General features: G+C 38.9%; 1 protein-coding gene across 1 annotated transcript in view; it reads left to right on the top strand.

The window, feature by feature from the left end:
* Positions 1-1,045: 1,045 nt before the first annotated feature.
* Positions 1,046-22,695, top strand: part of ELAVL4 (ELAV like RNA binding protein 4) — a 108,631-nt gene continuing 86,981 nt past the window's right edge. Inside the window, exon 1 of the mRNA XM_058176186.1 lies at positions 1,046-1,179. Coding sequence (XP_058032169.1) covers positions 1,156-1,179 — 24 coding nt within the window. The 5' untranslated portion in view covers positions 1,046-1,155. The remainder of the gene's footprint in view (positions 1,180-22,695) is intronic.

Genomic DNA, 22,695 nt, shown 5'->3' with positions numbered 1-22,695 from the left:
CCCTTAATTACTAGACACAAGCTGCAGTTCAGAAATCTGGTCTCTGTTGTTGTAGAGGTCACCAAATCATTAACATTGTCAATCTGGCAGTAGCTAATTTCAATAGCACCTGATGTTGCAACGCCTCCTTTAGTTTCCCTAGCCAATCGCATCTCGCTTTCAGCTGACAGATGGTCCCATAAATGGATGTAAAAAGAAGAAGCTGCTAGCCAATTTCATCAAGGCTCTATTCAGTTGCTATCTACATTCTAAATTCAGGGGGCTTGAGGCACAGTGCTTGGGTTTGGGTTTTCTTCTTTTTGCTGCATCATACATCTGCCCTGTTTATTTTGTGGATTTTTTAAAAAGATACAGTAAAGCATTTAATTCCCTGAAACCATATCAGATCTTTAGAGGAATTGAAGCCTTGCAAGACCCATTATTTGCCATTAAGAATGGTTATGGTAGGTATTAGTAGTTTTTAAAATTTGTTTGTTACAGCAGTCTTTCATAATTTGTGTATAGAACATATCCCTTTCCACAAGTCTGCGTTTTTATCAGTCTGTGTTATCACATTAGTTTAGTTTGCTCCCCTTGGTTTGCTTGTTAAATGTCTTTCTCCTGTCATTTCACAGCTTTCCTTTTTTTTTTTTTCCACATACGTAAGTACTTGCCTAGCTTTTAATAAAGGGTAGTAATGGTGTATTTTTACCATTTAATGTTGGTTATAGTTTTTGCTTTAAATATACCCAAGATTGCATTGGGCAACAGAAATGCTGAAGGAGGGGGCTGGGGAGGTAAAATTTCCCACATTCACATGCGGGTAATACATATGCAAAATGGAATCCTTCAAAAAGAAATTATATAGAGAGGTAGTGCCTTGAAACAGATACTGTTTTGGTTTGGTGTATTGCGCAGTAGACAACGGTAATTTTTTTAAAAAAGATAATGATTTATAGGAGCTTCAATAAATGCTGCATATTGTATTTCAAAGAGTTTCCTGTCATGACCTCATAAAAAGAGGAGGCGGCTTGTATGTGTAGCAGCGCCTAGTATATGCCGATGTGTTGCATCGTTGGGCAGGAGTTCTGTAAGAAGGAATGTCAGCTTTTACATAACATTCTTTTTGCTTTTGACACGGTGAGGGACTGTAAGGGTCCATCTTTGTGATCACAGATGGAGTGGAATGGCTTGAAAATGGTAAGTGAACGCTAGGAACACACTGCTTTGAGGCTTTGTGCGGCTTGTGAATTGTGCTTGCTTAGGATAGCAGATTGTGAACTATAAATAAAATTATAGGCTATTTTGGATTTTAATGAGGGCACCTGGGCATGTAATGTGTATGTACAACTATTGTATAAATACAGATGAGTGTCATGGCATAGAATGCTTCATTTGGTAAGCAGGCATTGGGCTGATCGCTGCTGACAGCCACGGTGTCTTTGTACTATATGCTCAGCATATGATGCTCTTTAATCTTCATTTGTGCTACACAAGTGATAAGTTGAACAGGAATCTAATGACTACATGGACTGTTTCAGTGGAATCTTAAGGCTGCTGTGAAACAAGAGTGCTTTCTTTTCTGTGGAAGGAAGTTAAATCCATTAATGTGATAGTAGTATTTCTATTTTTAGCATATTCTTTTGGTAAAAAAAAATAATCCAAAACTGTCTGATTTTTTTCCCCCTTGTTCCCACACCCTTTCTTGCTGTTACAGCTTTTCTTATAGATTGTGCAAAATGGCTAGATCAAATGTAGACTTTTAAGTCTTGGCAGAATGAAGCAAATCACGAGGATGGAGGAAAGAGTAGAAGAAAGAAGCATTAACATTCAACTCATCCCCTCCTACTTTTGTTCAAATTAAATATCTTACAGGCACCCCCTCCCTCCTCCCCGAATATTTATTATAAACTCAGAAACAAAGCTATGGTCTTTTGCCTATTCTTGTAGGATTTTCTTTGTCTAGCTGCTTGTTTTGATGGGTGTAAAACAAATAAGATTAGACTGAGCAGCCGAACTGAAAGCGATAGCTGGAGGAAAAGCCAGTGAAAGGTTGCCCGGGAAACGAGGATAGGGGAAGCTGAGTGGGGGAGCAGGTGGCAATCATGTGGGAATACTGCAAACACTGGAAAAAACAAATTCTGGGTCTACCTCAATTATCTTTGCTGTTCTTTGTGGCAGCCACAACTTTATTTTTTCTATATGAATAAACATTCAAGTTCTCTCTTTTTAAATTGGTTTAAACAGATATATAGATATAACCCACACAGACATATATGCCCACACAAGCACATATCGTAACGTGGTATCTCTTCTTTTTCTGCATTCTTTCTTTTTCTAAGGGTAGGGGTTGTTTAATCATTTTATTACTGATATAAATTCTATATGCACGAATATCCATTGAAGACAGGAAATAGTACATTGTAAAGAGAGATGCTGAATGGAAATAGTTGATCTGAAAATTCATTCTCAAAGTATTCATTAAATGTCAGTTCACAACAGTACAGAAACTTACTCATAAGTATAGGAAATGTATGAAAGTATTGTGATTTATATGTGGCATGAAATGCCATGACTTTGTAATTGAATTATTGGGTAAGGGAAAATACAGTTTCTTTTATATAGTATTTATAGTATTTATATGCAGAACAGTATAAACTGTTTCTATCCTATTTAATTTTAATAGTATCACTAAACTATATTACACTGGTTAGGCTTGTCAAATTTCACCTTTGACTTAGTATATCCTAAACTTGTAAGATGGACTTAAGTAGAAATGCTATAAAATTTGTAAAATATGCAGAATTCACATTGTTTTAAATCTGTTCTGTAGAATAATGCTTCCTCAGTTTTTGTTGAAGAAGAGATTGGCCTTCTGTGTAAGAAAGCCAAGTTATGGAGATTCTGTAACCTCTGATAATCTATAAATATTTTAATTTGTCTAATTTTCATACTGCATTTAAATTATCCAGCACCTCCCCTCACTACATTCATCTTTGAATAGTTGCAGCAAGCAGTTCTATTGTTTTATTATTCTCCGTATTGCTTCTCTCTATTTTCCCCTTTTAAATCTGTTGGCAAAAGTTTGCAGAGTTTGTTTTTCTTTTACCATTCTAATTCCAAACTCTCATATATTCAGTTGTCCAGAATTAATATAATACGCATAGGTTCTAGATATGATGCAGAAATAGATTTTTCAATACATAAAAACCTATGAAGTCTCTTGATGCAAGAAAATTTCTATAAAATCAATGAATTATATACTATTATTATAGGATTAAGACATTTATTGAAAAACTGAAATAGATGAAATGTAAATAGTAAGGTATGCTGTGGATGTATAACTGGATGTATTAATTCTTCCTACTGTTCTATACTTAACTAATGAAGTTGGCACGTCTACATAGAGAAAGGCAAACAGCCTTTCTTTAGTTTATTTTTCTTTCCCCCCCCCACCGCGCGTCCCCCCCTTACTTTTTTGTAAGTATCTTATTATTGTTGAGCTCTGTTAAAGAAAGATCAAATAAATCTCTATTGGAAAATTATTTTTAAAAAGATATTTAATAAATAGCTTCAAAGGAATGGCATGGTTATATTCAGTTTCTCATATGCAATTGTTCTGAAAATCAAACTTGAACTTTGCTAGATAGTTTTACTCTTTGGTTACCTTAAAATATAACTCCTGAATATTTTTCATTTCTTTTTCCATACTGAGGTCTTCCCTGAATTATGCTTTTCAAACTTAGAAATATTTAGTGTGGTATCTTTGTTGTGAGGAGTTGCTCCGTATGTTGCACGGTGTCTTCTTTTTGCTTGGCTTGTGGAGAGCTTATGGTTCTAGGTTATCAAGATGACTGACTCATAAAGTAACTTGATATGTAGGCACTAGTGGGTAATCCTTGCATTTCATACAGATCTTGAACAACATAATGGATGAGCTACGCTGAATGTACTTGGAATTAATAAATATACACGTTTAGCATGGAGTCTCTCAGTTTCCTTATTGTATGGCATTTACTATGTGATTATACGCCTTTGACTTTGGGGCATCTGACAGAATACCCTCTGATACACTGGCAAATACTGCAATGCAGTATTTTTTTCAATGTCATTGGGGTTTAGGGGGAGAAAAATATTGCTAGAAATAATATGCTAGGCTGAATCATTGATGGGATCAATTTCTGTAAAATTGGCCAGTATGTTTTGGAAAGGAAATTATCCATCTTCTACTCTGGCTCTTCTCTCAGAGATATTCGAAGACTGAGTGGGGTGTGCATATCTCTGTATGTATGTGAACATGTGCACATTTGTGTTCTGTGATTTAGTTGAATAAATCTCAGTACACTGGGTTGGTCTTTTAAAAACAAAGCTGCATAAAATGTAATTCTGTAATTTAACATATATAGTTGAATATATTTTATCACTTTTTAGAAGGTACCAGTACTACATTATCATAAGAAAAAAAGTTTTTTTAAAAAATGCATTCATTTACTGTGCACTGATCATGCCAGCGGTACTCAAATGTATTGCATTTTTATATTTTGTCTTATTTAATCTGCAAAACACTTTTGGGAGCTAAAGATTTTTAAAGGTCAATCTAGCTGTAAAGAAATCAGAAATACATTTATATATTATGGCACAAATTGATTAACTTAGCTATTAGAGAAAATTAAAGATAAAAATGAAGAACTGAAATTGATTAGTCCATGAAAAAGAGAACAATGAATTTTGACTTGGGTTAGAAATGTGTGTGAAGCTTTTGCTTTTCTTATATTAAAAGATAGTTTACCCCTTCCCTTTAAATAATACCCTGAGGAAACAAAAACAATGATTTGTAAAACATTTTGACAATATATAATGTAAATGCTTTGACTTTTTTAATGAAAAAGAAAGCCATGTTATATATCAAAAGGATATATTTCATAATAATTACAGTTTGAACAAATGGTTCTGCAACCTTATATTCATTAAAAGTAAGGCAGTTCATTTTATTTAATAACTAGAGTAGATGGCTTTAACTAGTGCACAGTTTTGTGTCTATGGGATCCTGTAAGAAATAAAGAGGGAACGGAGGGTAATACCTGTCCATTAATTGAACTTTTTATTATAAAGTAGTAATCTCAGAGCTGGCAAATGTTGAAAAGCAAGAAGAAAGTCTAAATTAAATTGGATAAAAATGCAGTGAGAATGTTGATGAAATAAGGTCAGGTAAAGGTTTTGTGTTTTTTTATTTGTGTTTGTTTGTTTTAGAAACACTGTGCAAAGCTGGCTTTGCCTGTATTTGGGATCATGAAATAGGTATAATTCTGAAGTGCTCCTTTGTTGGTAAGGTGAATGCAATGGCTAGTCCCCTACTATGATGTATAAATCAGATGTCCATGGCCAGGTTTAAGAGGTATTTTAATTTAAAATCATCTTATATAACTAAAAGAATGTAAAAGAATCCAGTTGGCATATACATATCTATGTAATTAGGAGCATTAAATTTGGTATTACAGTACTACAATACAGTGTTTCAGGTGATATTTCAGTTTTGATAATAAAGAGGAAGTTCTTTGTGCTTTGACGTTAATGTAAATAAATATGGAAATTGTGTAATCATTTGTAAGGCTTCAAGGAAAATCCATGCAAAGCCTTTTTTTGTGTCCGCTTAAGTCTGAGTTTTAATGCAGGACTGTGATACCAGTCGAACATTTCCTGTTGCCAGAGAGCTTAAATTGCAGTGCCTTAGGTATAATTGTTTATAATTAACATAGCATTTAGACACTTGTCCCTTTGTGATCAGATATTGTCCAAAATATTCCAGTATTGGGAAATTAGAAAATCTCTGAATGAAATAGATACTTCATTTGTACTTTAACAATCAGAATACTTCATTGTGCTTAGAGATTTTGACATCTGTTGGCCCTGTATAATTTTTTTCTGAAAAGTTTTAAAGCATATTTATCTTAAGAGTTGAGTCTGAAAATTATAAAACCCAGTTTCATTGAAATACCTTTCATTATCAGGCTTAGTACTTATTAAACCCGGCTGTCACAGTCTTCTGTTCAAAGTGATAAATAGGAGATAAAATCTTTCTCACATCTTCTGTACAATGTTTTATTTTTATCTATTTTTACAGACTTAACAATAAAAATTATGATTTCTCCAAATCCCATCCTACCCCCAATCTATTCTAGGTCTAATTGTTTGTGGCTAAAACCCAAATGTATTGAATTATAGGAAAGGTGAGCTTCTAAAGTGTCACTTTTCCAACAATTTCAGGTCATATACATTATAAAATAAATGGTTTTAGAAATATTTTTTTCAAAACAAACAATAGCGCTTCTAGTGTTTGTGGAAAGCATGAATGTTATTTTATAAATGCTAAAGTGTCATGATAATTAAGAATGGTGTATAACATAAACATAACAGATAATATTGTTTAAATCACATTGACCTTGATATTTGAAGCATATTCTAGTCAAGACTGAATGTGAAAACATGTACGCTTCAGTACTGTATCCCCCCCGTAGATCTATAATATTAACTTCTAGAGTTAGAGAAAAACACTGGCACTTTCAGAAATCTTTTCCAAAATCTGTTTCAATGTTCAGATTATTTTAAAATGCTCAAATACCAAATGTACTAAGGTGAAATATAAAAGTAAAATGCCAATAAAAAAGGTGAAACCATATAAAATGAAATTACTGAATTACTTTCACTAGTAATTGTGATGTGAAAGAATCAAATGCACGTACAAAGAATTACGTGACTATCAATACTGCTTTAAATTAACTGTCAATCTTCATATTTAAAGAAACCAGATAACTACATTTTCCATTCCCATTGTTGTATTGAAAATTGGATTTATTAATTATGGGGGGAGGAGTTGTACAGATTGGAATAAAGACTCTACCTATAAGCATCATATAACAGCAAAGGAATTAAAAGCAATTGTTAAAAATTCACTTCTAATTTATCTACATTTTTTTAAGATTATTCTACTTATATGTATTATTTGTACTTGTTTCCATGGGTTGTGTGAGCAGTTATTTTTAAATGCTCTGTCTTAAAATAAAGCCAACTTTAAGGTTACACATATTTTTGTGTTTCAGTAGTCTCCTGTTTAGCCTATACTTGTGCATAAACGTGTACTCAACAGTTTTGTATCTGATGATTGATTGCACAAATATAGAAGCTTTTTACTAATACATGTCAAAAGTATATGCTAAGCAGTACATGTTTAGAAAAATGTTGCATATGACGCTTACTATTAAATGAAAATCCCTTTTTTATTTTTCTTCCTCTCAGAGCAGCTATTCTGTGTAAATTTACTATTGGACAGATCAACACAATTCATGTACTGATATACATGTACTAATTGAAACAGCTGTGACCATCGAGGAAAATAATAAAAGTTCTGTTTGATATAAAAGTTCAGTATAGTCCTTATACTGAAAAAATTAAGTACAGTTAATGATTGGTTATCCAGTTTGAACATTAAAAAAGCATGATATAATATCAAACTGAAAATCTGAAAAATGAACATATTTTAATATCCATTTCTTTTAATCCTAGATATGATTTGTGTGTTTAATATTTCATGAACTGGAAAACAGAACTTAAAGTTTCACTATCTTTGTTCTTACTCAAATGTAGTTACTCAAATGTCATGGATGGATGAATTGTGAATTAGCAGCATAATGAATGGCTTAATGAAAAATTGTGGGTTTTTAAAACCATAGTTTTACAGTTTCTGTTTGATTTCTCACATTGCCATATGTATGCAACAAAAATCAAGTGAAGGAATATGCATTCTTTCACATAGAAAAATAAAACAGAATTTCTTGAAAAGACATGTAGTCCTCAGCTTATGACCACAATTGAGCCCAAAATTTCTGTTGCTAAATGAAAAAGTTGTTAAGTGAATTTTGCCCCATTTTACGACCTTTCTTGCCTTAGTTGTTAAATGAATCACTGCAGTTGTTAAGTTAGTAACACGGTCGTAAGTAAATCTGGATTTCCTCATTGACTTTGCTTGTCAGGTTGCAAAAGGGGATCAAATGACCCTAGGACACTGCAACTGTCATAAGTATGAGTCAGTTGTCAAGTATCTGGATTTTGATCATGTGATCAAGGGGTTGGTGCAATAGTTGTAAATGTGAAAAATGGTCATAAATCACTTTTTTTAGTGCCTTTATAACTTCAAACTAAACAAACCGTTGTAAGTGGACAACTACTGTAATAGTATACAATGTATAAGGCCAGTTCTAGGCCAATCCACTCCACAGGTACACGCAGGACACATCCACAATGGAGGGAGATGACCTCATTCCAACCCATATTCTGAAATAATAAAAATGACTCTTAAAAGTCACTGTTAAGAGTGACTCTTTTTTGCATGCATAGACTAGGCTTGAGCTGATGAAAGTGGCAAATAGTGGTAATCTCCCTGCATTTTTCTTGCTACAGTCCTTATCTCTCTTACTTAAATAAAATGTGTAAACAAGAGAAATGGACAATAAATGAATGATGTTGTTTCTAGCAAAATTTAGTTTTCATGTTTTCCATTTTATCTATGACGTACAGCAACATAACCTTTTATAATACTGACATTAATTCAGCAATTATCTAAACAGATGTTATTCTGTATTTTATTAACTGAAATTCTGATGGGACAGAATTTCAAATAAGAAAGAAACTATATATAGTTATCTTTGCAATATACTCCAGTTCTATAAAATGTACGTGCAATTTATCTGAAGTTAATCTTTTTAATTTATAGCTGTTCAGCATAATTAAGTATTTGCTTTGATTATGTGAACTGAACTTGTAATATTTCATTATTAAAATTAGTATTGTTAGCGTTTATATGTAATTTCATGTACATACGGTATTTAGGCGGTCTTAAGAATGAAAATATGCAGTTTTCTACTAATCTTTTTTGCAATACTGAGTTTTCTTTTGTTGAAAAATATATTGGTAGACTTTATTTCTAATACAAATATTTGCCTCAATATCAGTAAACATTTATAATGTTTTTTATTTGTGTGTGTGTGTGTGTGTGTGTGTGTTGTGTTGTTACAAACACGTATTTTACAGCAGTGAAATCTTATTTATATGCAAACTATACGTTCATGTAGATAATATCTGCCTATTTAGCAAAATACAATCTATTGCATTTTGTCCCTAGAAAGGGACAAAGTTAGTAGCAATTACAGAGCTTCATTGTTCCTCTAAATCCTTTCGGTTCTTTGATCTTGAATTTAGAAATTTGCTAAACTATGTTTAAACCATACCCACTCCTTATATCACTGTTGTTTTGCCTATAGCCATGATGGCGAACCTATGGCACGCGTGCCCAAAGTGGCACATGAAGCCGTGTCGCCCGGCACACACGGCCTCGCCTGTTTGTCTTCTGGGTTTCTGATGCGCATGCGATGATCAGCTATCCTTTGTATGTGTGGCAGTGATGAAAATCGGTGTGCACATGCGCACTGGCCAGCTGACTGTCGGGTGCACATGCATGCCAAAACCTGGAAATTCAGCTTTTCCAGAGCATGATCCCTTCGCAGTGCCAAAAACCAGTCTGCACATGCGGCCGGCCAGCTGATCGTTGGGCGCTTATGCCCGCGAGAACCTACAAGTTCGACTTTTCCAGAGTGTGGCCCCGACGAGCAGGCAAGCATGCACTTGGTGCCGAAAATGTTCGCCAACACTGGCCTATAGAATCAAGAAGGACTTTTACACTGATGCACTAATTTTATCTATTCCTGAGAAGTTCACATCTATCCATGCTGATAGGACTTTTTAATTGCTAGCCTAGATCCATGATGGCGAACCTATGGCACGTGTGCCACAGGTGGCACATGGAGCCATATTGGTGGGCATGCAAGTGTTGCCCGAGCTCAGCTCCAGTGCGCATGTGTGTGCCAGCCAACTGATTTTTGAGCCTTCCGGTCCCACCGGAAGTCGGGAAATGGGCCATTTCCGGCCTCTGGAGGGCTTCCGGGGGGGAGGCTGTTTTCACCCTCCCCAGGCTCCAGAGGATTTCTAGGAGCCTGGGGAGGGCAAAAAACCAGGCCTACCGGGCCCACTGTGCCATCAAATGCCAAAAATGGGGGAACGTGGGGGGGGTCGCATACGCATGCATGGGAGGGCAGGGCGCATTGAATTACAGATGTGGGCATGCAACCCCCCCCCATGCTCCCCCCACTTTTGGCACGCAACGGCAAAAAAGTTAGCCATCACTGGCCTAGATAATAGCTGTGTGCCTTTATAGTGAAACAATCTATCTGTTGGCTAGGTGGCAACTTCTAGTGAAAATTGGGGTTGAAGTCATTGGAGAACAAATTATAGAAGGTTCTTGTTTTCTTGTGTTTTTTGGAGGGATTCAGAAGTGGAGGGATTCAGAGAAGCAAGGATGTCAAGTTTTTTGACTAGGCCAAGTTGTCAGATCCCAAACCAAAAGATGTAGCAAAACTGCAACCATAGAAGAAAATTTAACAGAAAAAGTATAGTGGATGCACAAGGAGTCTTTTCAGCATTGCTTTTATGGAATCTTTATATCTGCTTGCATTCATTTTATTTCTAATTCTCTTTTGGTTTGATTATTAGCTTTGCAATGTAAATTTAACTCTCATGCCTATTTTCTCAAGTCCTTTCTTTATAACCGTGTATGTATGTATGTATGTATGTATGTATGTATGTACCAGTGTGCTTTAGTGGTTAAGAAAATAGCCATGAAAGCCAAATGGGTTGACTTGGGGAGTCATTCTCTCTCAGCCCAAACCACCTCACAGGGTCGTTGTTATGTGGAAAATAGGAAGAGGAAGGGGTGTTGGATATGTTTACCACCTTGAGTGGGATTTAGATAGACAGATAGACAGGCAGAATCCTTTTTATCTTTGTAATTCCAATGTTAGGTTTGTAAAAACACTATGCACTTCAAAAGCACCTCGATATGATAAAATGGAAAAACTGAGGGCTTTAAACATAGGACACAAAAGTCTCCTGTTCTGACATGCTCAGGTTCCAAGTGAGAAAAGTATCTCTCAGTTAAAGAACTGGAGGTGACAACATAAGTACTTGTCTTCTTTCATCTGCAGAAGCTCCACCCAGAACCCTGGAACTCATGTAAAGTGGATGAGAAAGTAAAGGGAGTTGACAGACTTGTATTTGAGACAGCCCTATGGCCCACTTCAGTTCACCTAGAAATGGCTTTCAGAATCTGCAGAATATGTTAGTTCTGAGCATGAGAAATAAATTTCTAGCATTTTTTTCCCTGGAAGCAAATGACTTGCATTTTACAACTGAAATCCAAATGGGTTTCTAGTTTCTGTATAAATGACAGATTGCCTCGATTCCTATTTACTATTGTCCAACCATCCTTATTCTACAAAAGGTATAGGTAGGGTTAAATGTTTGGATAGGTTCCTCACTTTCACTGTCCTTTTAAAAACTCTGCCATATGCCATTTAACATCTGGTTGGTTGGTTGTTTTGTTAGCAGATTTTTCTGATGGGAAATTTCTAGGAACAATGAGCAGAAAGGTATTTCTACTGTTCTAGCCTATGCAACTTTGAGTGTTTGCATATTTTTAATATATGTGGGTATAATTTGTATATTGTAAAACACAAAGGTATTTTTTTTAAATCCTTGAAATCTTTCCATCACCCACGCCATCCTGTCAGAACTGCTGAAGCTTCTTAGTAACGCTTATTAGTAAGAATCAGTAAATATCTGAGAAGCCACTATTTTAAATATCATTTCAAAGTCTTAAGTTTTTCTGAATTTTAAATATTGTAATTAAATATTCTAGTAGTCACTACTAGAGGTTTTTTTTTAAACTCTTGTATTTTACTAAAGTAGTTAGCACCTAATTGTTTAAACAGTCAGCAATAATTTTCTATTCTAAGTAAATTATTTTAATCTTAGGTGGGCCCAAAGGTTCTTTTTTCAAGAGGCAACTGGACTTTCTGGTTTTTCTTTGAAGACGTTTCACTTCTCATCCAAGAAGCTTCTTCAGCTCTGACTGAGTGGTGGGGAATGGAACCATCCAGTCAGAGCTGAAGAAGCTTCTTGGATGAGAAGTGAAACATCTTCAGAGAAGAACCAGAAAGTCCTCTTGAAAAAAGCATGTTTGGGACAACCAGAACATGGATGACTGAGAATCTCCATAGACAATCTTAGGTGGAGTTACATTTAATCTTCTTAATCAAATGTTTATTATCGATTGTTGTATTCTTTTACATTTTTACCTGTCCAGTTGGTTTCTCTATTATATTTAAATATAGATTTCCCTGTTTGTTCTGATATTGCAAAACTTTTATTTTGACTCTTGTTAAGTGTTGTACATTTGAGGTGACATAAGAATGGAATCGTATTCCCATGTCAATGTGAGACCAGGTAGGATTTGTTACGATATTGTTGAGTTATGAGTGACACAATGAGCATCACTTTGCCAGGATAGTATGTCCATCATTATCTTCTTGAGTTCTTATAAAGATGTTTTTGTGTCATCAGAGATAGTGTTTGGAATTTACAACCCCTTTTTAAATTATTTTCTATTTTTCCAAGCATAGGATCCACTCCAATTATTCTTGGTCTTTGCCATTTAATGTTCAAAATTATTAGTATTTCTAGGAGTATTACTCCTAGAATTAGGATTATTAGGTATTACTTCATCAGATTTTGAATAGTTTATTCTTCTTGCAACCCAGTGTATTCTTAACAATTTTCTAGAGGGGCATAATTTTTTTTTCCTTCTTATTTACTGATGTCCAGTATTCATATCCAGTATGATACATTTAGAAACCATAGCTTGGACACTGTGTACCTTTATTCTCCTTGTGATGTCTCTGTAGTTCAGAATTTTCTCTCTGTGGGCCATACTCTTTTTTTCCAAGCAGGATATGTCTCTATTTCCTGGTTACAAAAATAACCTAGTTTTTATGAAGCAATAAAATGTTATCACTTTCATGAAATATCTGAGGGTCTGGTTGATAGGTAGGCTCTGACCTTGGGAGAAGGATTCGGATATTCAAAGACCAATGATTTATGAAGAAGAAATTGGAAGAGCCCAACCTTAGCACTAAAGAGAGTGGTATGGTTGGGCAGGATAGCCTTAGATTTCAATAATCCTATTGCCCCAAATTTGTGTAACCCTTTGTGTAACGGACAGTTCTAATAATTGTTTCATCTTCATTTCTGTTCTTGATATTATAGATATATCTATCTGGGGCTTTTTGGAACACTGTGCCACATTTTGTTGCTTCTATGTTTGGTTACTATAATATGGTTCTCATCTAGTTCATTGTATTCTAATGTCATTAATCCAAATCAAGTTATTTGTCTAGCTGTATGCCCATTGTTTTATTCAGTAAATATAGTTAGGCTATATTTCTTCCAAAGGGAGATCATAGTTGCCAGAACAATGTAGAAATTGTTATTATAATCCTTAAAATTATTATTATTATGGTTGGTGACAATCAGTCAAATGTATAAACTGGATTTGGCACTTTCATCCATCTATTGAATCCTAGCATAGGCAGATGTTGCTTGATAGTGTTAAAGGTATCATCATAGTATGTAACCTGCTCCAAATAAGGCGGACTTTTGCAATTGACTGATGGTGATTTGTCAGTGCCAATGGTATTCAAGTGGTGCTTCAGATGTTTTGAAACTGCACCCAAGACACCTATTACTATCTTTGATTTCTTTTGCCAAAGTCATTCTATTTGCAGGTCTTTATATTTTGTGTTTTTCTCGTTCTCTTTTCTAGTCTCTAGTACTGTCATATCCACTATCCAGATTTTTTTTTTCCTATTGACAGTTGTTAAGTCTGGGATATTATGTGGCAGGTATTTGAATTCTAAACTCCCAGAGCGATTTGGCTTTTTCATTTTCTATTACGTTTGTATATTTTGTGGTCTGCAAGTTCTTGCTTGCAGGCAAATGCTATATTATTCACCATGTATAGCCTGTGATTGCTTTCGGGGTGACGATACTATTGTTATTATAAAACAACATTTGCATTATATTAATATGGCCATACATACACAAATTAAGTATTGCAATATTTTGTAATGTTTTATGTTTGCCTACCGCTTAAGCATATTCTCATAAGTTAAGCCTTTAGAGAATACCCTTTCCCTGATCTGGACCTCATTGTAGTTTTAAAGAACATAAGCGGAGAAAAGGGACAAAAGAGGGTAGAGGACACAGAGCCATTCATTGTTTTTCCCTTACTTTGAGGCTTTTTCCTCGCATTTTGCTTAATTTACCATTATTTTGAAGAGTTAATAGGATTTTTTTTTTGAGTTATGAACCGTATGCCTATTTGTACTTTAAAAAATCTGTAGCCATAGGAAAGTCCTATGCAGTTACAAAGAACATCACAATAATAATTTGTATTGGGGGAGGAGGTTTTGGAGGTTATTATAAAGTGGCAGATTTATATTATTATTAATACATCAGGCTTGAAGATCCCCAATCTCTTGGGGATCTTTCACACTATATATGAAATAAGGTTGGAAAAGAAGGTTTTGTTTTGTAAGGCTTTACCTGTTGCAAGGACATAATTGTGTTTAGCTTCTTGTCTAAAAATAGTAGCTTTTGTCTGTATATTGTGTCATCTCTTGAAATCTTCTCAAAAAACATACATATGTTGAAACTGAGATGTGAAAAGATAAGCAGCTTTCATTTTTTAAATCTAACTAAAACATTATTTCAAAAGCATGGGGATACACAGATCTTGTTTGCTCATAGTTTGCAAAAAGATTTGATACTAATCTTACTGTATCTTCTCAAATCAGGATTGAAGAATGTTAATTTTAGAAAAGCTGCAGTCCAGGTGAATTTGATAAAACCAGATGTCATAATTTAGGTCACCACTGTTTTTAAGTCAAGAAACTGCATTTAAAGTGCAATGTCATTATGTCCAGCATTTACTTATTGCCAAATAATCAAAACTCTGGGAAGCTCACAAACATGGCATATTCAAACATGATTCAAAGTACTAAAGTCTCTGTGTTAAAATTAATATTAAAATTTAAACTAAAAAGTATTAAAGTGGCCACACGAGTATAAGGTATGCAGCCAAGTCTTGTAGCTTTCCTAAACTTCCTTTTTGCATTACTGCAATGCACTTTGTATCTGGCTGCCTTTGAAAAGAGGCATTGGTCCTACCTGACATGCCCTTTCTCTGAGTAGCTCCGGGAAGTCCAAGGATGGGTTGACTCATCTGTTCCTGCAGAGACCAAGCTGTCAATTTTGTGGCCACGCCCCCATCTTCCTCCTCTCTGGCCCAGTTTCAGTGAGGATGTAGCTGTGAATCAAATCTCAACAATGGTAAGTAATAGCTCCTGGACTTCAGACCAAGAGGTTGCCAGGGCGGGACTTGGACTCCACCAGAGCTACTCAGAGAAAGGGCATGTCAGGTAGGACCAATGTCCCTTCTCCTGAGAGCTCCCGGGAAAGTCCAAGGATGGGACGTACCAAAGCAGACCAATTTAAGGGTTGCGGCACTGCTTGTTTGGAAGTCCCCATATCCACATGCACTCATTGCAAAACCCTCCGTCCAAAAGACACCTCTACTGAAGCAACAATATCTAACTTGTAATGATGAATAAAGGGCGAGGGGGAGGCCCATGTAGCCGCCCTGCAGATGTCTTCAATGGATGCTGTGTTGCCCATGCCGCCATTGTGGCAGCACTTTGTGTAGAATGGGCAATCATCCCTCTGGGAGCCGGTAAGGCCTGGACCTGGTAGGCCGTGCTATACAAGCCCATAGCTAATGGTCTATAGTCGAAGGAGTCATCTTGGCATTTCTCGAGGAGGGGTGGAAAAACACGAAAAGTGCCTCCATCTTCCTAGTAGGGGATGTCCTGATGTAAATCTGGAGGGCCCTCCTTACATCCAAAGTATGCCGTTTCTTCTCCAGGGAATGAGTTGGCCCTGGGCAGAAGTCTGGCAAAATGACCTCCTGGGCCCTATGGAACCAGGAGTTCACCTTGGGGATGAAGGAGGGATCCATCCAGAGGACTACCCTGTTCTGATGGAAGATGCATAAATTGTTTTTGACTGAAAGAGCTGCCAGCTTCGATATGCACCTGGCTGAAGTGATAGCCACCAGGAATGCAATCCTAAAGGTCAGAAAGTGTAAACTTGCAGTCCATAAAGGCTCAAAAGGTGTAGATGTCAAGGCCTGCAGGACCTTAGACAAGTCCCAAGTGGGGTACCTATGAATTACTGGTAGCTTAAGGTTTGCCGCTCCCTTGAGAAATCTCCAAATGACTGGATGATGAGTCAGAGATGTCTGTTCCCCACGCACCTACACTATAGACAGGGCTGCTACTTGCCGATGGATGGTGTTGTAGGACAGGCCCTTGTCTAGTCCATCCTAGAGAAAGTCCGATGCTGAGGTGGGCATGATGTTCCTTTCAATGCACCTGCTAGTAAAGGCTGTCCACGTAGAATTGTAAATTCTGTTCGTAGATGGCCTTTGTGTCACCTGAATTGTCAGTATTACCCTGGAGGAGTAATTGTCCTTCCTCAGGAGGCTCCTCTCAAATGCCAGACGGTCAAGTGGAGCCCCTGTGGCTCCAGATGGCTCAAGACCCCCTGGCTGAGGGAGATTCTCTCCTGAGGAATCCTCCACAGAGCCGAGAAATCGAAAGGCCTACCAGGTCCGTGAACCATGGGTGCCTGGGCCAGTGGGGGGCAACAAGCAAGACCTCTGCCCTCTCCATCAATAACTTCCATATGACCCCTGGGATAAGAGGAGAGGCGGGAAGGCATATAGCAGTCCCCTGGACCATGGGCTGTGGAAGGCGTTGGTCCCCTCTGCTCTTGGTGTTGCAAACATGGTGAAATAATTGTGGTAATTGAGCATTCATTGGGGAGGCGAATAGGTCCACAACTGGCTGACTGAACCTCTTGGTCAGTTCCTGGAAGAGGTCGGCATGTAATTTCCATTTGGTATGGTCTATTGTGGACCTGCTGAAGCAGTCTGGCTGTACATTCGCTACTCCCACGATGTGCTCTGCTCTGAAGGAGAGCAAATGTGTATCCACCCAAATCTCCAGCTGGTCTGCTTCCGTCAGGAGGACATGGGTGCCCCTCTGGCAGTTTATGTGAGCTTTGGCCATTCCTAGATGTAAGAGTTGTGTGGCGGGGACCAGATGACTTTTTTGGAAATTGACTGAGGTAGCCATGATCTTGTAAGATCTTGATCGTTGTTTGTAAGTCGCCTTCTTGAGAGAGGATGCCTCTAAATGTCATCTAAATAACATTGCAGGCATATTGTTATCAACCGGAGGTATGCTGCCAGCTCCGCCAGGACCTTGATGAAGGCTTGGGGTGCTGATGCCAGGCCAAAGGGCAATGCCCTGTATTGGTAGTGGTCCCCCTTGTAGCAAAAACCTAGAAACTGGTAATGTGCTGGGAGCATTGTAACATAGAAGTAAGCGTCAGTTAGATTGATAGATGCCAGGAAGTCACCTTCCGGACCCCCCCCCCCACACAGGATGGATTGGAGGGAGTTCATTTTGAACCTTTTGTAGACCAGATATAGATTCAATTTTTTTAGATTCAGAATTGCTCACCACCACCATCATCACCTGAAGCCTTTGGAGCAACGAACAGAATGGAGTAAAATTCCTGTCTTCGATGGCCTGAATATCCAAGAGATGTTGGATGCTGGTCTCCATGAGGCCCTTTTTTTCATTGTTTTTTCGGACAGGCAATGAATAAAATGGTTCAGAGGTGTGGAGAGAAAGTCCAGGCTGAGGCCGAGCCTCACCATATTGAGTACGCAAAGGTCTGTTGTTATCTCCCATTGGGGCGCAAAACATGCAATTGGCCACCTATTGGAGGATTGGTTGGGTAGTCATTGTGGTCTACAAAAGGAGCAACCTCCTGCTCCTCGAAAGAGCTGTTTGGCCTGGATATGTTGTCAGGGCTGGTTACAGAACCCCGCCCTGTCCTGGCTGTCGCTCCGACCACTGAGGGAAGAATCATTGGTGTTGTAAAGAGTCCAATTTGGGTGAATGGTCTGCGGTAGTAAGGCATGATACACCGATCTGCCCGTTTGAGCAATGATGGAAGAACCTTCTGTTTGTCCTTATTTTCAATAAGGACCGGCTCCAGGGCTTCACCAAATAGAGTGCCCCATTGTTGTGGTCCGTCAGCAGCCTGCGGACCTGGCAGCAGAGTTGGACAGTGAGGAGGCTGGGGAGGACAATGAGCCAGTCCTGGAGTCAAAGGAAGGCCCAGACGAGGGCTCTGCATCGGAGGCAGAGATGGGGCCAGGGCCATCTGGGAGCAGACTCCGAAGCCTCCAGAGGCAGACAGCAGAGAGGCAGAGGAACAGGAGGAGCCTGTTCCTAGTGCACACGTGCGAAGAGCTGCCAGAAGGCAAGAGCAGCTGAAGAAAAAAGGACAACTCGGGAGTAAGGCCTGAAGATGATTGGCCACTCATAAGGCTTAAAAGAGTAGTTACGAGCAGTAACGAGCCGTTGAGTTCTTTGTATGAAAGCAACGTTGATTTCCATGCTCTTGAACTTTCTGGGGTTTTTGCCAAGAAAAGCCTTTGGCAGGTTGCTGATAAGACTGATGGACTGGTTATAAGAATTTTGTATTGGACGATATTTGTTTTAATAAAATAAGTTTGTTGAGGACTGAATTGTGTTTAGTAATCACTACTTGGGTCTTGATCACAACACCCGTGTATAGGGGACAGAGGCTAGCCTCCATTTGGATTTGGCATCCGCCTGCCAATTACACAGCCAAAGCATCCTCCTCGATGTTATGGAAGAGGCAAGGGTTCTGGAGGTGTATTTTACAGTGGCATCCGCTGAGAATTGTGCAGCTGCTATTAGCTTATTGAGGTCCTGGTGGAGCCTGGTCTCGCTCGATGGAGCCCTCTGCTGCATCTGGCGCAACCAGATCAATGAGGTTCAATTAAAAAATGAGGCCGCTAATGCAGCCTTGATCACCCAGGCTGCAGATTGATGTGCCTTGCGCAAGGTCAATTCCACCTTTTTATCTTCAGCTTTTCACCCTTCAGCTATGTCTCCTGACATCAAGGAGGAAGACACTAGAGAACCCACTAGTGGCTTACCCAAGCCATCTACCTTGGGTAACTGGAGCGGTTCAGCCAGCTTGGATGCCAAATTATAAAGGCACCAATCATGCCCGCTTGGAGTTGGAAAGGAGCCTGGCTGTGACCACTGTTGTTGAACCACATCTATAAAAAATTGTGGTGCAGGTATGCCCTCTTGCGCCATGGCTGGTTCAGAAAAAAGATGATTGCTGGGACCGTTTGGCCCCACGGGTCTTGGGGTGGGATCTACTCCCATTCCCGATGTCACCCATGCCTTGTGTAAAATCAACTTAAAGATGGCAGGTGGGAAAAGGCTGGTTAAACCCTCGTTCTCAGATAAATCTGCCTCTCTTTGGCCCTCCTCTGGTAGTGAGTTCTCACTATCTGAGCAAGGATTGGGGGATTGGGTACCCTGCCAATAGGACCGGTCCCCTGATGTCTGAGGACCCTGTTGGAAACTAGTGGAAGGCTCAGTGATCAGGGCTGCTGGGGGAGGGATTTGCTGCAATCCTGCAGCAATGCCCTGAGAAATAGCCTGCACTATCAATGATTTTATATCTGCAGGCAAATCAGATGTTAAAGTGTCAGCTTGGCGCAAGCCAGCAGCCGTAGTTGTGAAGGTTGCAGGAGCAGCCCTGCTGCCATTATAGCTTACAGGGTTGGCAGCTCAGTCTCTGCAGGAACAGAGGAGCAAACCCATCTCGGACCCTCCCAGGAGAAACATCTTTGCACAGTGATGTGTGTCCCTAGGATTACTGACATTATATCCCTGTTGCATGAGCTGCAACAGGTCAGGTTATCTATGGGATAACTTCTCCCTAAAGACATCTGCCTGCTCTACCAGATCAGATAGCACCAGATCTAGTGGTCCTGGATCCCTCCCTTAATGCTGCAATCTTATCAGATCTAGAATGTGTGACTTTTCCATGTCCCATAGAACCCTCTTCCCTCTGAAATTTGGCAGGCCCCTACCCTTTACTTATTTGTTTGTTTATTATTTTATTGTATTTATACACCACCCATCTCACTAACTTCTGAAAGGCACTCAAGGCCTGCTTTCCCCCCCCCCCCAAAAAAAAAAAACTGGGATAGGGTAAGGTTGATAAGATTGACTTATCGGCTGCAAGTGAGAGTTTATCAATAAAACATTTTAAATAAAATAATAAATTAAAAAGGTAGGGGTGTGTGTGTATAGCCATGTGGATCTCGGGGAGATTATTCAAGAAGGCTGGCCCAGCCTCCAAGAAGCTCTTCTTCTGGGGTCCTATTTATCTCAGCTCCCAAACTGAGGGCATCTACAGCTCCCATCTTGAGAAGTAATGTTTTCTATATTTGTGTTGGTAATACACCCATTTGTGTACTTAAATCTTGAAATGTTTGAAATTTAATTGCCTTATACAAAATATATCTGCTGCTGTGATATATACCACATTTGCTGTCACATTTGAATACCATTTTTGCTTTTGAAAATGTTCTTTAGGATGATTTAAATGAAACATGTCCTTAACATCTTTCATGGCATATTGCGTAAGTAATTTTATAAGCATAGGGCATTGTTTCTAAGCTGTCGGTTGAACAGTTGAAATTATGAATTTAAAAGCAGTGGTTTAGTTAAGGTTATTTACTTCTTAATTGAGGAAATTGATTTTAGAGAATATTTCATGAGACAGAAGCGGTTAACAAAACATGCAAACATTAAAGTAGAATATAATGTAGTCTATAGATGTTTTAAAAACATAATAATGTTCAGTTTAAGTACGGAAGTATTTTGTGAACCAGACATTATAATAACTAATAAAACAATGATATCTGTGAAAATGAACTTTATTGCTCATAGGTGTTCCTAATTATGTCCCATGTGGTTTATGACAAAGCCTAAAACTGCTAACAAATTCAATGACCATTTCAAAATTGCGTAATACAATTGCCCTTCTTTTTCTTTTACAAATATAAAAATTGTAACTCTTACATGCAAATACTACGGTATAAAGAGAGTTATGAAGCCCAACGATAGAATGCATGCAGGAGCATTGAGTCTACTTTAGAGTAAATTTAACATATAAAGCTGGCTCGTTAACGATTTCTTAATATTTTCCTTTTGAATGGCATCTTGGTGGGAAAAAAATTCCATGTTTTTTTATCTATTGAGGGTCATAGAAAAATATACAGCACAGGTACAGATAATCAGAACATTTAAAATTTGTATTCCAATTTCCACATGATTAATGGTTCTGTCAAGTTCAAGTTTACATTTTTCAGACTTTAGTAATAGTTGCAAGGTTATTCCTTTTAAAATAGTAAACATATCATACAAATGACTATTTCTGTTAAAATCTTAAGGACTGGGCAAATTTTCCAGTTTTGATTAATTCTGTGACTATTTTCTCAAGGCCCTAGGATGCTTAAGCCAAAGAAAGCATGAGCATAACAAAATATACTTGAAACGGGTTCAGTGGAGGTAAAATTGCTCTATATTGCCCTTTTCAGATAAAAATGGGTTGAGAGGAGTATAACATACATAAATACCATGTTTTCCCCAAAATAAGACCCTGTCTTATATTTTTGAAACCCACCCACCCCACCCAAAATAAGGGCTTGGCCTTATTTTTGGGGGGGTTCTTACTATTTTGGAGGTGTAGGAGGCGGTGAGCATGTCCACCTCATGGCTGCTGCTGTGTTGCACTGCTGTGGCACTGCAACACAGCTGCTCATCAGCTGTCCACCTCTATCCATGCCTCCCATCACTGCGCCTGGCTCTTTGGGAGCCCACTTGCAGGTGAGTAGCCACCCATCACCTCTTGCCATGTGGTGCTCACCCAGCAGACAATCCCCACTCTGGCCAGCCAACCAAGGCTTCCCTCTAGAGAACCCACCGGGCGTCCAGCAGAGAGTCTCCCTCTGTGTGCTGCCATCAAACCCCTCCCCTCTCCCAGCGGGTGGAACACAAGCAGTCTGAAGGCTCTAAGCTGCACAAGCGCCTGTCCCCCCTACTCATGCGCCTCCCAGACCTCACCACGTCGATGTGGGCAAAGCTGGTGAGCACCAGGTCTTTGAGGAGCTCGCAAGAAAAGGGAAGGTGAGGGACTCCAGCCAAGCACCATGCTTGTGCTGCTCCTCAGGCTGCCTCCGGTGAATATCACCATAGAGCGGGAAGTACATTCCCAGAGCAGACGCTGTCCTGGCTAAGTGGCTGCCCATGCGCAACTCCCCATGCGGGACATTGACTCCCTTTGCCCTTCACCACCTCTCTGTCTCAGCTTCCTGCAAAGTAGGGAACAGCGCCCGGCTGGTGGGACCCCAACCGGCCAAAAGACTCAGCAGCAAGCAGCTGGCCCAACTGGCCTCTTTGCGGCTTCCAGCCAGAGGCCCAGTTTGGGGGAGAGAAAGAAAGACTTCTGCTAATTTCCTTGCATGCAGCCAAAAGCAGAAGCAGCAGAAATCTTTCTCTCCTTTTTTTTTTCTCCTCCAAAGTGCACCTCTGCGGCTTCCAAACCCTGGCTGAAAGCTGCTGGAAGTAGAGAAGAGGCCGGTTGGGCCAGCTGCTTGCTGCCAAATTTTCCGGCCAGTTGGCCTAGAACACCACAGGGCGTCTCCAGTCAGATGCCCTTCTCCGCTTTGCAGGCAGCCGG

The sequence above is a fragment of the Ahaetulla prasina genome, chromosome 3 (assembly GCF_028640845.1).
Source record: "Ahaetulla prasina isolate Xishuangbanna chromosome 3, ASM2864084v1, whole genome shotgun sequence".
NCBI lineage: Eukaryota > Metazoa > Chordata > Lepidosauria > Squamata > Colubridae > Ahaetulla > Ahaetulla prasina.
Note: the sequence above shows the minus strand (reverse complement) of the source record. Positions and strands in the feature narration are given on the sequence as shown.